Raw genomic sequence first — 15851 nt, forward strand, 5'->3', positions numbered from 1 at the left:
TCATGCGTGTTGCAAAAAAATGTTTCGGTTAATTTCTTCAAAATCTTCATACAGTGTTTTGCATGTATAGATTAGTGAGTTTCAGGAATATTACAGTTCAACGTGCAACTACAAAGTCTTTGTGATGCCTTCAAGCCCTCTTAGTCGAGGACTTATCTAATCTGTGTGGAGAAGTTAATGGATTGACCGGAAACAAAGACTGAGACGTATCTGCTAAATACCAAACCGACGACCACATAAACTCCTTGGGCACACTGTTAAATGTTCGAGACATTAACGAGACGTCCTGATAGTGGAAATTGCATGTTACGTCGCTCGTCGATGCTTTATTAAGTTAAAACGTGAACCACAAGAATTTACGATTACAAAATGATGTATAGACATAAAAACGCGCACTTTTTTCAAACTGTTTTATGGCTGACGGCAGCTGTGTTGCATTAAATCTGGTGTGCATTAAAAATGTGTTAAAATGAAACGAATATGACTAGTCGATAAATTCATATTGTAAAGCGTCTTGGTGTTATCGGGCACGTACCAAGTTTGTGGTGTATAATTTTCACTAAATTAAGTGTGGAAGCGAGGGAGAGATATAAATGTGTAATGGATGCGTTGAAGCTCTCAAATTTTTAATTTAAACTGGGGTTCAGGTTTGTTCGATAGTTTTTAGGAATTTTGTTGTAATATAGTAAACGGTATATATGAGTAGATTTGTCTTATTCCTACATGATTAGAGGTTCGGCAGAAGCAGTCATTAATTAACTATTGCTGTCCATTCATTTGGAATCTAGCTAAAACAAAAAACACATCGCAAACATCAGAGTTCGTGTAATCTGGTAGCAGGTTTTGAAAACAAGGTCGCTATCGTTAAATTTTCTACACTTTTTTTGTGTACCACATTCGAAACAGTTATTACCCTGGGTTCTATCTAATTTTTGTAATAAAGGCAGCGCAAGACAGAAACTAAGACCCTCTTGCAAAACAACAGGTTGCAGTGAGGCGCTTTGAAACTTCAGATTTCCAACATTGCTCCTCGATGTTATATACAGAACTTTTTGTCTTAACCACCGGAACAAAGATAAATGCATAAACTTCCTTAAGAACCACAACTGAGAAACGTGTTTGAAAACAGAACTTTGGAATTTCGTAGACTCTATGAATAACTACACTAAGCAAACATATTCAGATATAATCGACAAAAGCAATTATTTGTGTTGATACCTACAAGTAACTCTTGGAAACAAATACTCGGGACCGGATTTAAGTGAAACCATACAACGCATCCAGTTGCATGGGGACCAGATGTTCGCGATCGGAATTTCGACACTTTTTTTATTTTGTGATCCGGAACTAAGTAACGGACCATAAGACTAACCATTTTCTGATTCCTTGATCTTTTCGTATAACAAGTTTATAACATAATACAATTTATTAGTAATTACATTCCAGGCAGTTACAACGTTGAATTCAAACACCTCCGCATTTCTCTTTATCTAGTGGTGTCATTGAAAAAAGCATGTGCCAATACATCAATCTGAAGTGCAGTTTCACGTTAGAATGAACACTGTAAATATCTCTCAGCGTTTTATCATAATCCGGAAAATAAACCCGCTATGCTAATCCCTAAGAGCTTTTAGTCATTAGACGAAAAGAGGTGTATCTCGTAACAGCAACCGCGAAAATGTTGCCTCTCTGAGTACATGACGTTTAAGGATTTTTTTCTGGTTTATTTATGGAGAATTTTTCGTATTTGTTGTAAGTAGTCTTGTTAAACATATTAGCTATCTTATCGTAAAGACATAATGTTGATAGTTCGGTACTCATCTTCATTAAATCCATTAGTCTATTGTTTTAGCATTAATTATATTTGCAGCCGATAAAAATCTATCTATTTGATAAGCTCTTCAACAGTGACAGATGCGAAAGACGAAAAATATGTTTTTCCTACTCCAGCTGAGCCGCAGATAAGAGTGAGAATTTACTTGTTACATTTTGCCTGCTTCCAAACTCAATTTTGACGTGGGAACAATTAGAAATTTTTGTTTTGTAGGTATGACATCTTAATACATCCTAGCCTATCGCTAAGGAAATTACTGTAGAAGAGCCCTTTTGACGAATGCTTAACTTCACGTTCAAGTACTTAATTGTGAAGGAATTCCAATGTAAATAATTTGTACATTTGAACACATAATATATTCTCGCTCTCTTCGCTCGCCATACAATCGCTGAATATATGTATTTATGTCTTCAGCAGCTATTCATTTTAATTTTTACTTTACTTAGTTTTGCCATTTCAAATAGTCTTTTGTTCGATTCTCAGTCTTTTTAAAATTAGCGACTCTGATCTCATGACTATATTTCAGTCAGCAATCCACTGCGTCAAATTATAACTGTCAGTTCAAAACAATCTAAGTTAAACCGAGAAGTGTTAGTTTGGAGTCGACTCCAGCAAACAAGTTGTATGTACAGTGGTTTCCAACTTACAAAGGCACTTAACCTTAACCAGAATTTCAAAGAGAGTGCCGTGAAGAAGTAATTCAATAGAAGGCATTGGAATCGAGAAGAACACTTCAGCATGTCAATTCCAACAGTCTGCAGTGCATTGTGCAGCATCTCTTGGCCCGAAACGACCATAATAACAAACTTTCGCAATTATCGGAAAAGTCCACGTTGAAAAAGTTTTTGGCCCGAGGGATGAATTTATTTGAACCAGCGGATGTTAAATAAAAACATGGCTTTATCTCTTGTTGGCACACCTTGGATATCATGAGAATGCATTCAATACGACGCCATAAAAATAAGCAGTAAAAACGTGGAAGTAGGTTTACAGTGATTAATTGCTTAACTGGAATTGAAAGGATGCCAGAGACAAAACTTTGTAGGTATATACCTTATTAGTCAAACAAGGGTTTCGGAGTTGCAATTAAAACCGTGAATACAGTCCTGGTCCTGGTCATTTCGTCTTTCGCAGATTTTAAATCAACGAAAATAAATTGAAACTCGAGATAGCTGGTATTATTTACTGGGGTTTTAAAAGATTTATTGCAGCAATGATTGCTTCTCATTTTCACCGATAGAATGAGGTTGGATACCCTTTCTAATAATTTCCTCTTTGACGATTTAAAGTTGTTTTATCGTTATTCGAGGCTTTCTTTCACTAGATTAGACATTGATAAACACTTTAGATTACTACTGTAAAATTTATTAGAACTAAAGAAGTTTGTATAGTATTACAAAGTGTTAAGTTAACAATAATGGAATATTGCATGCATATAACAAATTAGTTAGTTCATCTCAGATATATGTATGTGTATGTGTTGTTTTACTCCATTTAAGTTGATCTCAGTGGTTAAATTGTGTAAAGTCATCCTAAATCAGGTCCAAAATTATCCATAAGGTCGTTAAATACTCTTAATCTTGTTATTCACAAGTTTAAAACATACTTAGTTAACTTGTTAGCTTCTATAATCTTATTAATTTGATTTTGTACTTACTAGAAAAATAAATCTACCATATCATTAAAAATTTGATGATTATGCTTCTCTAAATTACAACATTTAACAAACAACCGTATCTCTCTTTCGTTCAGGATTATTAAAAAAAATCATAGTTTTTACAATAAAATTGGACACTTGTTATATTTTATTTCGTTCACCACAAGTGTCCATGTGTTTAATATTAGCTACTCCAGATTTGAGAAAAATTATCTGCGAAACATTGGAAATGTTATTGACAGAGGTGACCACGTCTTTGGATGAATTACTTAACCCAAATAGCTATATATTATAAGCTGAATTTTGTAGGCGATTTGTCGTTGCACATGCTATTGCGGTTGACCCCGAATAATATAAATATACATATATAATATGTATATGTAATCGTAATTTCATGATCTAGCAAAATGCGTCAAAAAATATACGTAGCAATTTAAACAAACGTAGGTTTGAGTCGCGACGTGGACGCCATATATGCATCATATTTGCAGTGTATTAAATTAAGCTTCTCACTTCAAGCTAAAAACAGTGGCGTTCACAGATTTCAATATTTCTATTTGTTCTATGGGTACGAAAGATATGTATAAGAGTTTTATTTGGGACATTTGTCCAATTATATAATACATAAGAGAGCTAATTTTCGTCCCATGAATGATTTTGTAATTACTGATACGTGATTTATGAGTATTACGTGGTTTTCTTCTTGAGCGATATACATTCATTTTGTCGTGGAGTTATAAAGTTCGGATTTTATGAAGCAGTAAAATTCTGGAAATGAATTAATGTCATTAGACACGATAAGAAGTTGCAGTTTTTGTCAGTTCGTTAATTTGTACAAATATCTGATGCAGACATTGTTGAATTTCTTAAAAATGTTGTAATGAAGAGATTGCCAATCGCAAAACACATTTTTTTACAGAACACGGATAAAACATGGTCTTTGTTTTTGCAACTACAATTATGAAACTTCTAGATACTAGAGATGTTGTGTTGATAGCTGACGCCTTCCTATCACAGTTAACAGCGATATGCGGTATTATTGGAGCATTTCGTAGATTCTTACAAATGCAAATGTCTATTGTTACATTACACGAAAAATTGTATCCCCATTCAAATGCAAGTCTGTAACAATTACAGATTATGCTGTTAATTTAGTTCATCCCCGGTGGGCACTTTCTGTGCGTTTTAATTCTGATTTCATGACACGATGTGTTCCTACAATTACAATACAATGACTTTTTATTCGTCCTAATCCGCTTTCCATGTAAAATTGCATTATTAACTGCCCATTCTACGACACAAAAATAATTGATCCAGTGTCATTTAGACCGAGCTCCTCTCGCCCCAAAACACAAAAAATTACACAGATTACCCAATTAAAACTTATACCTGACCTGACCTGACCTTAACTTGAGAACAGTTAAAGATATTGAAATTCCGTAAATGCTTTTAGCTTGAAGAGGAAATCTTAATATAGTAAATTGAAAAAATGACGCATATATAGCATCGGTGTCGCGACGCATACATAGGTATATATTTTTAAATTGCAACGTATATTTTTTCAACTGATTGTGATAACACTTAGATATTTATTTGATTTTCATTTGATAAAATATATAAAATTTATGAAAATAAAAAAAAAATAAAATTGGGTGGAAATAATTTGCACACACGCATGCAACTATGATACCTAAGGTTTTAACTCCGTATTAATTAAAACGTAGCTTTGCGATCTGTCATGCTATTGATAAATTATGCTTGGAGAAAGTTTTACGACAGTTCCTCGAATTTAATAAACTCGGGCCGTATTTTTATAATATGAAACTAATCCATAATTGGATTAATTTATCTTAACTTGAAATCCACAAGACATTATAAAGCCGTCTATTGTGCCTGTTTCTTAATAATCCAGTTTAGAACCCGATTTTAATTGCACAAAACAAGGAAGATTTTCTGTCCTAACCCACAAACAAACTGCCTTTAAAGATAAGCAACGGTTTATGCTGTATAAATCAACTAACTACATCATTTGCTACTGAATTTACGTAATGGACAGAATTTGTTTAATTTTAGCTCTAGGGGTCAGAGTACGCAAAATTACATGTTGCTTGAGACTAAGAAGTTACCCATCTTGATGTGTTAGAGAGTAAAACGAACCCACTATTTTTCCGCAGTCTATTTATCTACTGCTTTAACCGTGTGGCGGGAATTTGAATATACATACTTATGTAGGTACATTTAGATATTTAAAAACAAACCATTGTAATGTTTGTGACCAAACGCATTAAGTACCTAGAAATGTTGGACTGCCTTTTGCTATTATATTAAGTAAGTGCTATCCGTTTTATCGTTTGCCGTGCTTATCATAGCAATGGAAAATATGTACTACGAAAACACTACACTTTCTGGGTTTCTGTACTAAGCTTGGTGTCATCAAGACAGGCCTTTGTTCTGATCATGCTAACCTTGTTGTAAAAACTATCCTCATTTTCGATTAATGTCGGTCTTTTTGGTGTGTTTGACTGCCGTAATTGGAATAGGTTTGTTCGAGCCAACAAGTTGAAAATTTTTCAGTTCATATATCAGTGAAAACTTCGTAATAATTTTATTTGATTTAAACAACAAAAAAAAACAACCACAGGCGTGTTTTCTTTGGATACTTCCCTATAATGTCTACAGAGTTTTGTCAACTGTCTAAGAGCTTTGCTCTTTCCACTCTGTAAAAATGTTTGGTTCGTGTCGTGAGCCAATTCCGCGCAAATAATTCTGGACTGTAAGGTGGGTTATCAATATATGATTTAAGGTTGTTTTGGAGGAGCATTGCATTTCAAACCAAAATATCCCTCCGGTTTTATTTGTACGCAGATCTCAATAGGCAAGTGTACCGATTTCGTTAACAGTTTCTCGAATAGTAACCGGCCTGTGGCCTCCAAAAACATCTTTATGAATTGTTCGATACTGTCCTAAGTAGATAATGGTTGTTTATACCACCAGTTCTCGATATTTTCTGTATCTCCAAACTGATTAGTGATTATGCAGTCGTACATAAATTTGATGTGACAAAACATTTTCAGCTATTAAAAATTTGATAATAATGTACTGAACATTTGCCATCGGTACTTCGTTTACAGATTTAGTTGTACCTAATTCTGACCACGGCGATCAGTAATTACTACTTAGATCAATGCACAATTAAAAGTAAAACCGCAAGTCTAGATCTCATTCCTTCTTATTAAAAAACTAAATTTCGCGTTGATATTTGAACTACCGTCGTATATGTTGCATATGGACGCATTTAGTAAGTATATTTCCGGATGTATTAAATGTGTACGTATAGCGGACTAACTTGACTGAGGCTTATTTTTAGGGTTGGGCTTCTGTTGTCAGCATCCAGAAAAATTGGTTTAGGACTTATTTTCGAAGAAATATGGTATTAGATACTTAATTTCTTTTTGCCACTGTGTCATTATTCATACTTTAATCACGTATTTTTTTGGCGTAATTCACTTAATAGCTATTTATGTAGTAAGAGGCAAAAGTGACACAGTTTATTATGCGACGTGAAATTGCCCATCGAGGCGTTAGCCGAGTGGGGGTAACACGTCAAGTAATAAACGACACTTTTGCCTCGCATAGCATACAAGATTTTTTGTAATTTAGTGTTCATTCGTAAATATGTTTTCAAAAAATTTTGATTTAACTGTAAATCGAAATAAGGATCGTAGACTGCAGTGTTCCGTTGATGCGGAAATGAAAGCATTGCTATTTGCATTTTTTTGTAAAAACGCAAAAAACAAATTAGACGTTACACGTTTTCGTTAATTTCATCAGTGTTTTTGTGTGTGACGCCGTATTAGTATTAATAATCTTAAGAAACATGAGTGATTCAGAAGATGATGTGCCAAAGAAGCAATTTCAAATGTATTACAGTGAAAGTCGAAAGAATTGTATGAAATGGCTTACACACGCTATGAAGATTGGATTTTTATCTCTAGTGATAAAATAATGTCACTTTCTGTCGTTAATGATAAAAAGAGTAATATTTCGTAACAAAAAATGCATATGAAATGTCGATATTTGACAACTAAATTACAAAAAATAGTTAGCGTGTAATTTTATTTCATTTGATGTCCGTGGTGTACGGTTTATGCAAATTTTGAATTAAGCGGTCCGTTTACTGTACGCCAAGTTGCTGGTATAGAACTCCTTCGTGCCGATGCGTTGCAAAGATCGTTTTAAATGCGAATAGCAGGAAAAGTCGGGAGATGTGACCAACAGTGAGGCGGATTTTTTAATCTTGAATAACAATATTGTTTTTTGTGTTTGTTATACCTACATATTGTTGTTTATATCCTCTTGAACGACAGTTGTCTTTTCATCTCCTGAACTAAACGGGACATAAATTAAACAGTAAAACTTCCACACAATCTAAAATTTGTGTCGATATAAAAACACTTCTTTTCGAATTCTCGTTCAAAGCGACATATGCCTTAAACCTCCTCGAAAAAAGTTCAATATCGTGGCACAACTGTCTCCAAATAAAAATTTCTAAAAAGCTGAATTAATAAAGTTTATAAGGGTGATATTAAAACGCACGTCCAATAAATCTTGCGAACAACAATGGGGTGCGTAATGTGGTAACTATTTACATTGCCTGATATCTAACAGCGTACCCTCTGCCTATCATAATTTCTCAGACATTAACTAATTGCGACAGGGTTAGTACATAGTACACCTGCGACACCAAAGTGTTTCCACACCCCGATACAAAAATATATTTTTTTCTCGTTCGACACTGAAGTTGTTTGCTTACTATTGAATTTTATTTATGGAAGAATTGGCGAGAGATACTTTATGTAAGTTTGGGACACTTATTATTATGGTAAACTTACTAGGTGTTACCCAGCAATGCGTTTCAATGCTACTTTACAAAGAAAATTCGTGTGATATCGTACTATTTATTATCTAAAATTTTCACCGGTAATCGAAATGTCATTGTTTGCATTTGTTTCATTTCAATTTTGCTAAACATGCGCACTCATACGCAAAAAATACGAATGAATCATTGTAAAATGATTGTACCATTTCAAAAAAATAATGAATTATTTTATGAATATTAACGTCGTGTCTGACAAAAATCATAGCTTCCTGAAAATGTAGAACGAATTAAAGTGACAAATTATAACAGTTCCATTGCGTTCTAATTCTGGCGGTCACATAATGCAGACTCTGTGAAACGAAAGAGCGTATGCTATTATGGCTTGAAAAATGGTAATGATATGGTTTCGCTTCTTGTACACCCTGGAAAAAAAATTAATAAAAGACAAAAGACAATGACGGAGGTTAGAAAGGATTGGACTAAATAAAGGGATTCTTTTTTAATAGAATACGCACCAGACATTAATTAATCTAGATCTTCACGGAAAACTTGATTCGCACAAGAGACCGAATTATTTATCAGGCTGATAGATAGTGACATCAAATAAAAGAACACATTTTCATAATGTAACAAGAATTTTATTACCATAAAAACGAGTTCTATTATCATACTGAATAATTTATTTATAAGGGTTGCGATTTTTACCACAGTATAGACTACTGAATGTTCTATTTATTTATTTATGTTTTTCACTTGCATAAAGTTAGATTGTGATTCATTGGCAGCACCGGCACCTGTTTTAATTAAATTTATTACTTCTGCATCAATGGTATTTGTTTTTACAGAAGAGGATTTTTCTTTACTAGTGGTCATCTAAATCTCTGTAATGAGAGAACGGGATTGGACATTTTCTGAATTGTTCATTGTGTCGCAAAACAGCCACGATCATTGTAAACTAAGGAACCAGTCCTCATTTTAACAAACCTCTGCTTTTTTCCTCATTCAGTCTGAAAGAAACCTAATAAACAGTTCATCGGAATTCGAAGCTTTTATCAATTGAACTCGACACAAAGAGGAAATTTTATTAGGGAATTTTGTTTGTGCCAGAATTAAGAATAGTAAAAAAGATGTCGAGTTTATTACATTCCTGGAAATCTGCCCCCGCATGTTGAAATATAGTGTTTCATTTTTCATGCACAAGTAACAATTTAAACAAATGCAGTAATTAGTAACAGAAATAAGTTTACTGTAGAAGTTGGGCATTTTATCGTTGCGTATAGTATACTACATCACGCTGTCAATTAGTTTGAAATATAATAAGTATTGGCACAACGTGTAATATGTGATCAACAACGTTTGCCATATATCTTCTATTTAAGAAACAATTACCATTTCACTTTGCAAGTGTGCAAGAGTGTTATGGATTTAAAAAGTTAAACGAACCAAAGAATTTAGGGAGAACGAAGCCTTTTGAAAACGAAATAACACGTTTTATTTTGTGCGAAAATGACTTGGCCAGTGCTTTGCCGGCGGGATTATACGGTCTGTAATTTCCCGTTGAAGATTATCTTAGACATAGTTATCTGACGGTTTTAATGAACGATTAATTCCAGAGCAAAATTATTTCTTTCGTTTCATTTAGAGTTTGTGAAAGAGGTTATGAATGTTGAAAAGGCTAATGAATGTTTCCAACACATGAGCTGTAATATGATTGCGTAAATATGCAGTTTTAGCGTTTGAGTGGCAGTATTTTCGAGTCTGTCGAATGGATGTAGTTACGGTAAATTTATCGGAACTCAAAATTTTAATAATATACGTTTCACTTGACAATGCGAACAAGCAGGTATACGGTTATCGCGAATTGTAATTTAAGTGGATTGTTTACATCAAGTATATTAATTTTAGATACGCCGAATGCGAAGTACCTACATATTATCCTACTGCCATACTGTTTAACTGAAGTAAAAAATGTTTATGGATCGGATATCTCTGAATGGAGGTAAAAATCAATGTAAAATGGTTTGGGGTCGAACCCCACATTTATAAATTAAGTGTTTTATCGAAAAAAGTACATGTTTCTAGAAACCTCTGTTCTCATCTTCGGCTAGTTAAATTAATCAAATCAATTTTTCATTTGATTTAACAGGCTGAAGTTGATAATAAGGGTTTCTCGAAACGCGTCCTTGTTTCAATCAAACACTTAATTCGTAAGTGTGGAGTTCGACCTCAAACCCTTCTGCATTAATTGAAAATATTTGAGCAAAATTCTAAAATCACAAACACATTGCCCTACACACATAATCTAACGATCAGCTGAAATAGACGATAATTTTATGCATTAGATAGACAGTATAATTAACGTTATCTGTTTCGAAAACAGAAACCAATAACAAACGCGTGTAAATTTGCCATATAAATTGCAGTGAATCTCGTATATTGTGCCATTTGTTTACACTAGCGTTTGATTTGTTGCAGACGTGTCCTTAACGAGAACCGCATCTGAGCTGCGAGATGGGGACACGAACTAAACCCTGTTGTGACTGGAGCGGCTGTGCTAGAGCTAGCATCTTCGTTATCATCCTGCCAGCGGCAACCTCCGCCGCCACTCTACAAGGTAAGGAATCGAAGCTCTTTTTAGGCATACAACAAAGAGAACACCCTAAGATACTGAAAATGTTTTAGTTTTAATAATAATAACATTATTTTCAGCCTTTTACCATCTGTCTAGTGCTACTAACACCACTTCTATCGAAAGCTATTACAACTGCACACAGGTGTCCTGTGATTTGGAAAATGATACTTGGACTCGCAACAATACCAATGATACACTTAGCGACGTTGGCAAAGATGAACCCTTGGCAGATCTTATTCTTATGGGAGTATTGTCAGTTGTGCTCGGTCTCATGATCCTGGTTACGGTGATAGGTGGGTAGATTTTTTTTCTCGTAATGGTTATTACAGGATATTAACACGTTCAAAGAGAGTCGTCTGTGCAGCGAAGTAAGAGAACATTTTTTTAGATCACCATTTACTTTCGATGGAATTACATACGTGGTTGGGTTTATTTTTTCAGTTTGTACTGGTTCCCGCCTAAGGGTGGTGAAGTGCCAGATCTCCTGAAGATTGTTTGTTTCATTAGAGAATTTACTATTAAAGAGGTTGATTACGTTTATATTTAGAGCAAAAAAAAAACGACAAAAGTTATTAACTGACTAGAACTTCATAGTACTGCCTTGTAGAGTTTCGGTTTGTCAGTTAGTGTATAGGTACATCATTAGAATCTGGCCGATGTAAGAATAACACACCATTAAAGTTCGCAAAGAACGAAATTAAGACCGGATCTACGCCACTGGCAGCTTTCCCCACCTACTCTGTGCGCAGCCTGTGGTGATTTAACATGTCATTCTTTCGCCGGAAGAACTCTAATATGGAGTTCAAATTTTCTATGTATTATAACGGTTTTATTTTTATTACCATACAAAAAGGAGTAGCATTTTTTCAGCGATTTCTATTTTTTCCCTGTTTAACTTACGAAAGTCTCATGACAAAAATTTGGTTTAAATTTAAGCTTATAGTATAGAATTCCCCTAGTCCCTTAATTAAAAGACTTCGTATATGTTAGTGGGAATGTTTAGTAAAGATTAATGTATTTTCCGGAAATCATCATAGAAACAACATTTTCCTGCGTATCTACGCGCAGGAAAATTGAATTTTCCGGACTAGTACTGTAAAGACTTCACAAGTCGCAAAATAAAAAATTGGTCTAAAGAATTTAGACAGTACTTCCCTCGCTGTCGGAAACTTGACGACTGCATGCCTATTGTGTTTTTTTTTCTCATTACATTTTTGTAGTGGGAATTTAAAAAAAAAATGTGATGACGTCGTCAACATTTTTGCAAGGACACGTATATCAGTTGGGATAGATGTAGTGTAATACTAAGAATAAAATTATTGTATTCCCAAATTTTCGGGAAAATGAATCGGGTCGTTTTGAATATTGATTTGTTATAATCAATAAAATAACGAAACAATTTACTCACGTATACGGCGCCGGTGTGTAATATCTAGAGAGCGGATTTCTGTCGAGCTAGGCAAGGCCAAACTTGGTACGGCTCGTACGGGATGCGAATTCATTGCGGTTGCGGACTGCACTTCGTTTATTTGAGATTAGAATAACGCTGTTTCGTTGCACTCTGCTCTTAATTCCCGTTCTCATTTACTTAGCCGTTTGATTAATAAATCGTTAATTATATTTATGGAATTAGTACCGATTAAATTCGGTGATTATCTATCACCCGGCGATCCAGCGCGTCCCCACCTATAATCGTGACGTAGCCCGACAGAAATCCGCTGTCTAGTAATATGAGGGGCAACTGATAATCGTTTATGTATAAACATTCTTAATTTAAGATGACAAGCGTAAGAGCATACGTGAGAGTCAAACAGAGAAACTGTAAACAAAACGACCATCGGTTTTATTGCTTCGAGTTCCGCTTATTATATAAAACATTGGGTTTTATTTTAATTCTTGACGGTGAAATTCACAATTGGTTGATTATAAACATGTCTATTCCACATTCGCGGAACCAAGTGAGCGCATAAAACAAATGCAGGTCTGTAATGTTAAAGTCGATGTAAATAAGCGTGCTACCCTTATGTTTCAACCGAGTTTTTCCTTTACCAAATTTTGTGTCTACCAAATTGGGTTGGTTGGGGTGTAATACTAATAATAAGTGTTGCCTTTAATTTAATCAATAAAATAAATTGACTTCATTAATTTTTTTGAACCACCTCTTAAGAAAATCTAAAAAATATGAATGGAATGATAAATCACAAGTACAAACTCATCATATTTTTTGCATTTTAGATAGGATTTATTCAGCAAAATTTAAGGGTGACGTCATCAATTTTTTTAGGAGGGATGAACAAATACATTTAGAACAAAAGTTTACCATGCTTATAATAATTTTAAAATATTCCCAAGATTTCAAAACATTCGGTTTTGTAGTTTCTGAGTAAATCAGTAAAACAAATTTACGCTTTCATTAATTTTTTTTGAATCACCCTGTATATGCAAATCCAAAAAATATGAATGGAATGATAGATCACAAGTACAGACTGATCATATTTTGTACATTCTAGATATGATTTATTCGGCAAACTTTCGAGCTGACGTTATCAAGTTTTTGGAGGGGATAAGCAAATATATTTTGACTAAACATTTATTATGCTCTTTATGACCTTAAAACATCTGCAAGATTTCAGAGCATTCGGTTTTGTAGTTCCTGATTAAATCAATAAAATATATTTACGCATTCATTAATTTTTTTGAGTCACCCTGTATATGCAAATCCAACAAATATGAATGGAGTGATAAATTACAAGTACAGACGCATCATATTTTTACAGTTTAGATAGGATTTATTCGGCAAACTTTCGAGCTGACGTCATCAATTTTTTGGAGGGGATAAGCAAATATATTTTGACTAAACATTTATTATGCTCTTTATAACCTTAAAACATCTGCAAGATTTCAGAGCATTCGGTTTTGTAGTTCCTGATTAAATCAATAAAATATATTTACGCATTCATTAATTTTTTTGAGTCACCCTGTATATGCAAATCCAAAAAATATGAATGGAGTGATAAATTACAAGTACAGACTCATCATATTTTTACAGTTTAGATAGGATTTATTCGGCAAACTTTCGAGCTGACGTCATCAATTTTTTGGAGGGGATAAGCAAATATATTTTGACTAAACATTTATTATGCTCTTTATAACCTTAAAACATCTGCAAGATTTCAAAGCATTCGGTTTTGTAGTTTCTGAGTAAATCAGTAAAATAAATTTACGCATTCATTAATTTTTTTGAGTCACCCTGTATATGCAAATCCAAAAAATATGAATGGAGTGATAGATCACAAGTACAGACTCATCATATTTTGTACATTTTAGATATGATTTATTCCACAAACTTTTGAGCTGACGTCATCAAGTTTTTGGAGGGGATAAGCAAATATTTTTTGACTAAAGATTTATGATGCTCTTTATAGCCTTAAAACATCTGCAAGATTTCAGAGCATTCGGTTTTGTAGTTCCTGATTAAATCAACAAAATATATTTACGCATTCATTAATTTTTTTGAGTCACCCTGTATATGCAAATCCAAAAAATATGAATGGAGTGATAGATCACAAGTACAGACTCATCATATTTTGTACATTTTAGATATGATTTATTCCACAAACTTTTGAGCTGACGTCATCAAGTTTTTGGAGGGGATAAGCAAATATTTTTTGACTAAAGATTTATGATGCTCTTTATAGCCTTAAAACATCTGCAACATTTCAAAGCATTCTGGTTAGCAGATTAAAAATTAAATTTCAAAATATTGTTTTATAATTTTGATTTTTTTTCCAAAAATCTGGACGTTTCGGGTGAAAAGTCGATTCAGAGTTGTAAACTACATGTGTAGGACTATGTTATTTTATACAATTGAAAACCCATTTACTATGTACAATTTTGAAGTGACGTCATCGCATTAGTGGTGGGGATGATTAGACAAATTTTGGTTAGCGTTTTACCATCTACATGATATTCTTAATATAAGTACAAAATTTCACAACAATCGGTCGAGTACTTTCGGAGATTATCTGTCTAATAAAAATCCGGGACGGCAGACGGACAGACGGACGGACAGACGGACGGACAGACGGACGGACAGACGGACAGACGGACAGACAGACGGAAATGGGAGACCTATTTCTTCGTCTTCTAGGGGTCATGAAAGATCGAGAAAACGTAAAAGTAGAGAGTCGGCCGACGGACTCGATTACAATACTTCCTTTGCTTACGCTCGGGAAGTAAAAATGTACTTTGAGATCCAACATTGTTTGTCCTTTGGTGCTATATGTTTTTATTTTCCAGAATTGTTTATAAGACGTAACAAGAAAGTAGTGCATGAAGCAGCATCAAGTTTATTTTATTAAATACACAATACAGGGTTAGTCACGAGAGAATTACTCCTGAAAATTATTTTTACGCAACCCAAAATACAAATACCATGTACCATTTGATACTAACTGAATTTAAAATGAAATGTTTAATCCATGATTGCTTTGAGTTTGGCAATCTCATTTTGACAATTGTGGAAAAGGAGGTTACGCGAGTGTCTATGGTGGTACCGCAGCCAGTCGGAAATCTCCTCCGGCGCCGCTAATAAATTTGTCAGGGTGCCTCTTGATCTTTTGCAACCGATTAATCACGAGAAAATTATTTCTAAAAATTTCTTTTACGGCATTTTATTCAAAGGTTACGACACAAACTCAAACAAGTAAGTAAATAATTTAACTACTAATCTGTTGAAAATGTTGGGCATTTTGGGGGGATGCTACGGCTTTTTACTTCCCGAGCGTAAGCAAAGGAAGTATTGTAATCGAGTCCGTCGGCCGACTCTCTACTTTTACGTTTTCTCGAT

The 15851-nt window shown here is 34.1% G+C and overlaps 1 protein-coding gene across 5 annotated transcripts in view; it reads left to right on the forward strand.

Moving 5' to 3' along the window:
- Window positions 1–15851, forward strand: part of LOC135136720 (5-hydroxytryptamine receptor-like) — a 278029-nt gene that overhangs the window by 226219 nt on the left and 35959 nt on the right. For all 5 annotated transcript variants that reach the window (XM_064066163.1, XM_064066164.1, XM_064066161.1 and 2 more), the window contains 2 exons: window positions 10846–10984; window positions 11080–11295. In XM_064066163.1, the coding sequence (XP_063922233.1) occupies window positions 10882–10984; window positions 11080–11295 (319 nt within the window). In that variant the 5' untranslated portion in view covers window positions 10846–10881. The remainder of the gene's footprint in view (window positions 1–10845; window positions 10985–11079; window positions 11296–15851) is intronic.

Source organism: Zophobas morio, unplaced genomic scaffold (assembly GCF_036711695.1).
Source record: "Zophobas morio isolate AGI-343-1 ecotype UQ-CSIRO unplaced genomic scaffold, CSIRO_AGI_Zmor_V1 ptg000026l, whole genome shotgun sequence".
Lineage (NCBI taxonomy): Eukaryota > Metazoa > Arthropoda > Insecta > Coleoptera > Tenebrionidae > Zophobas > Zophobas morio.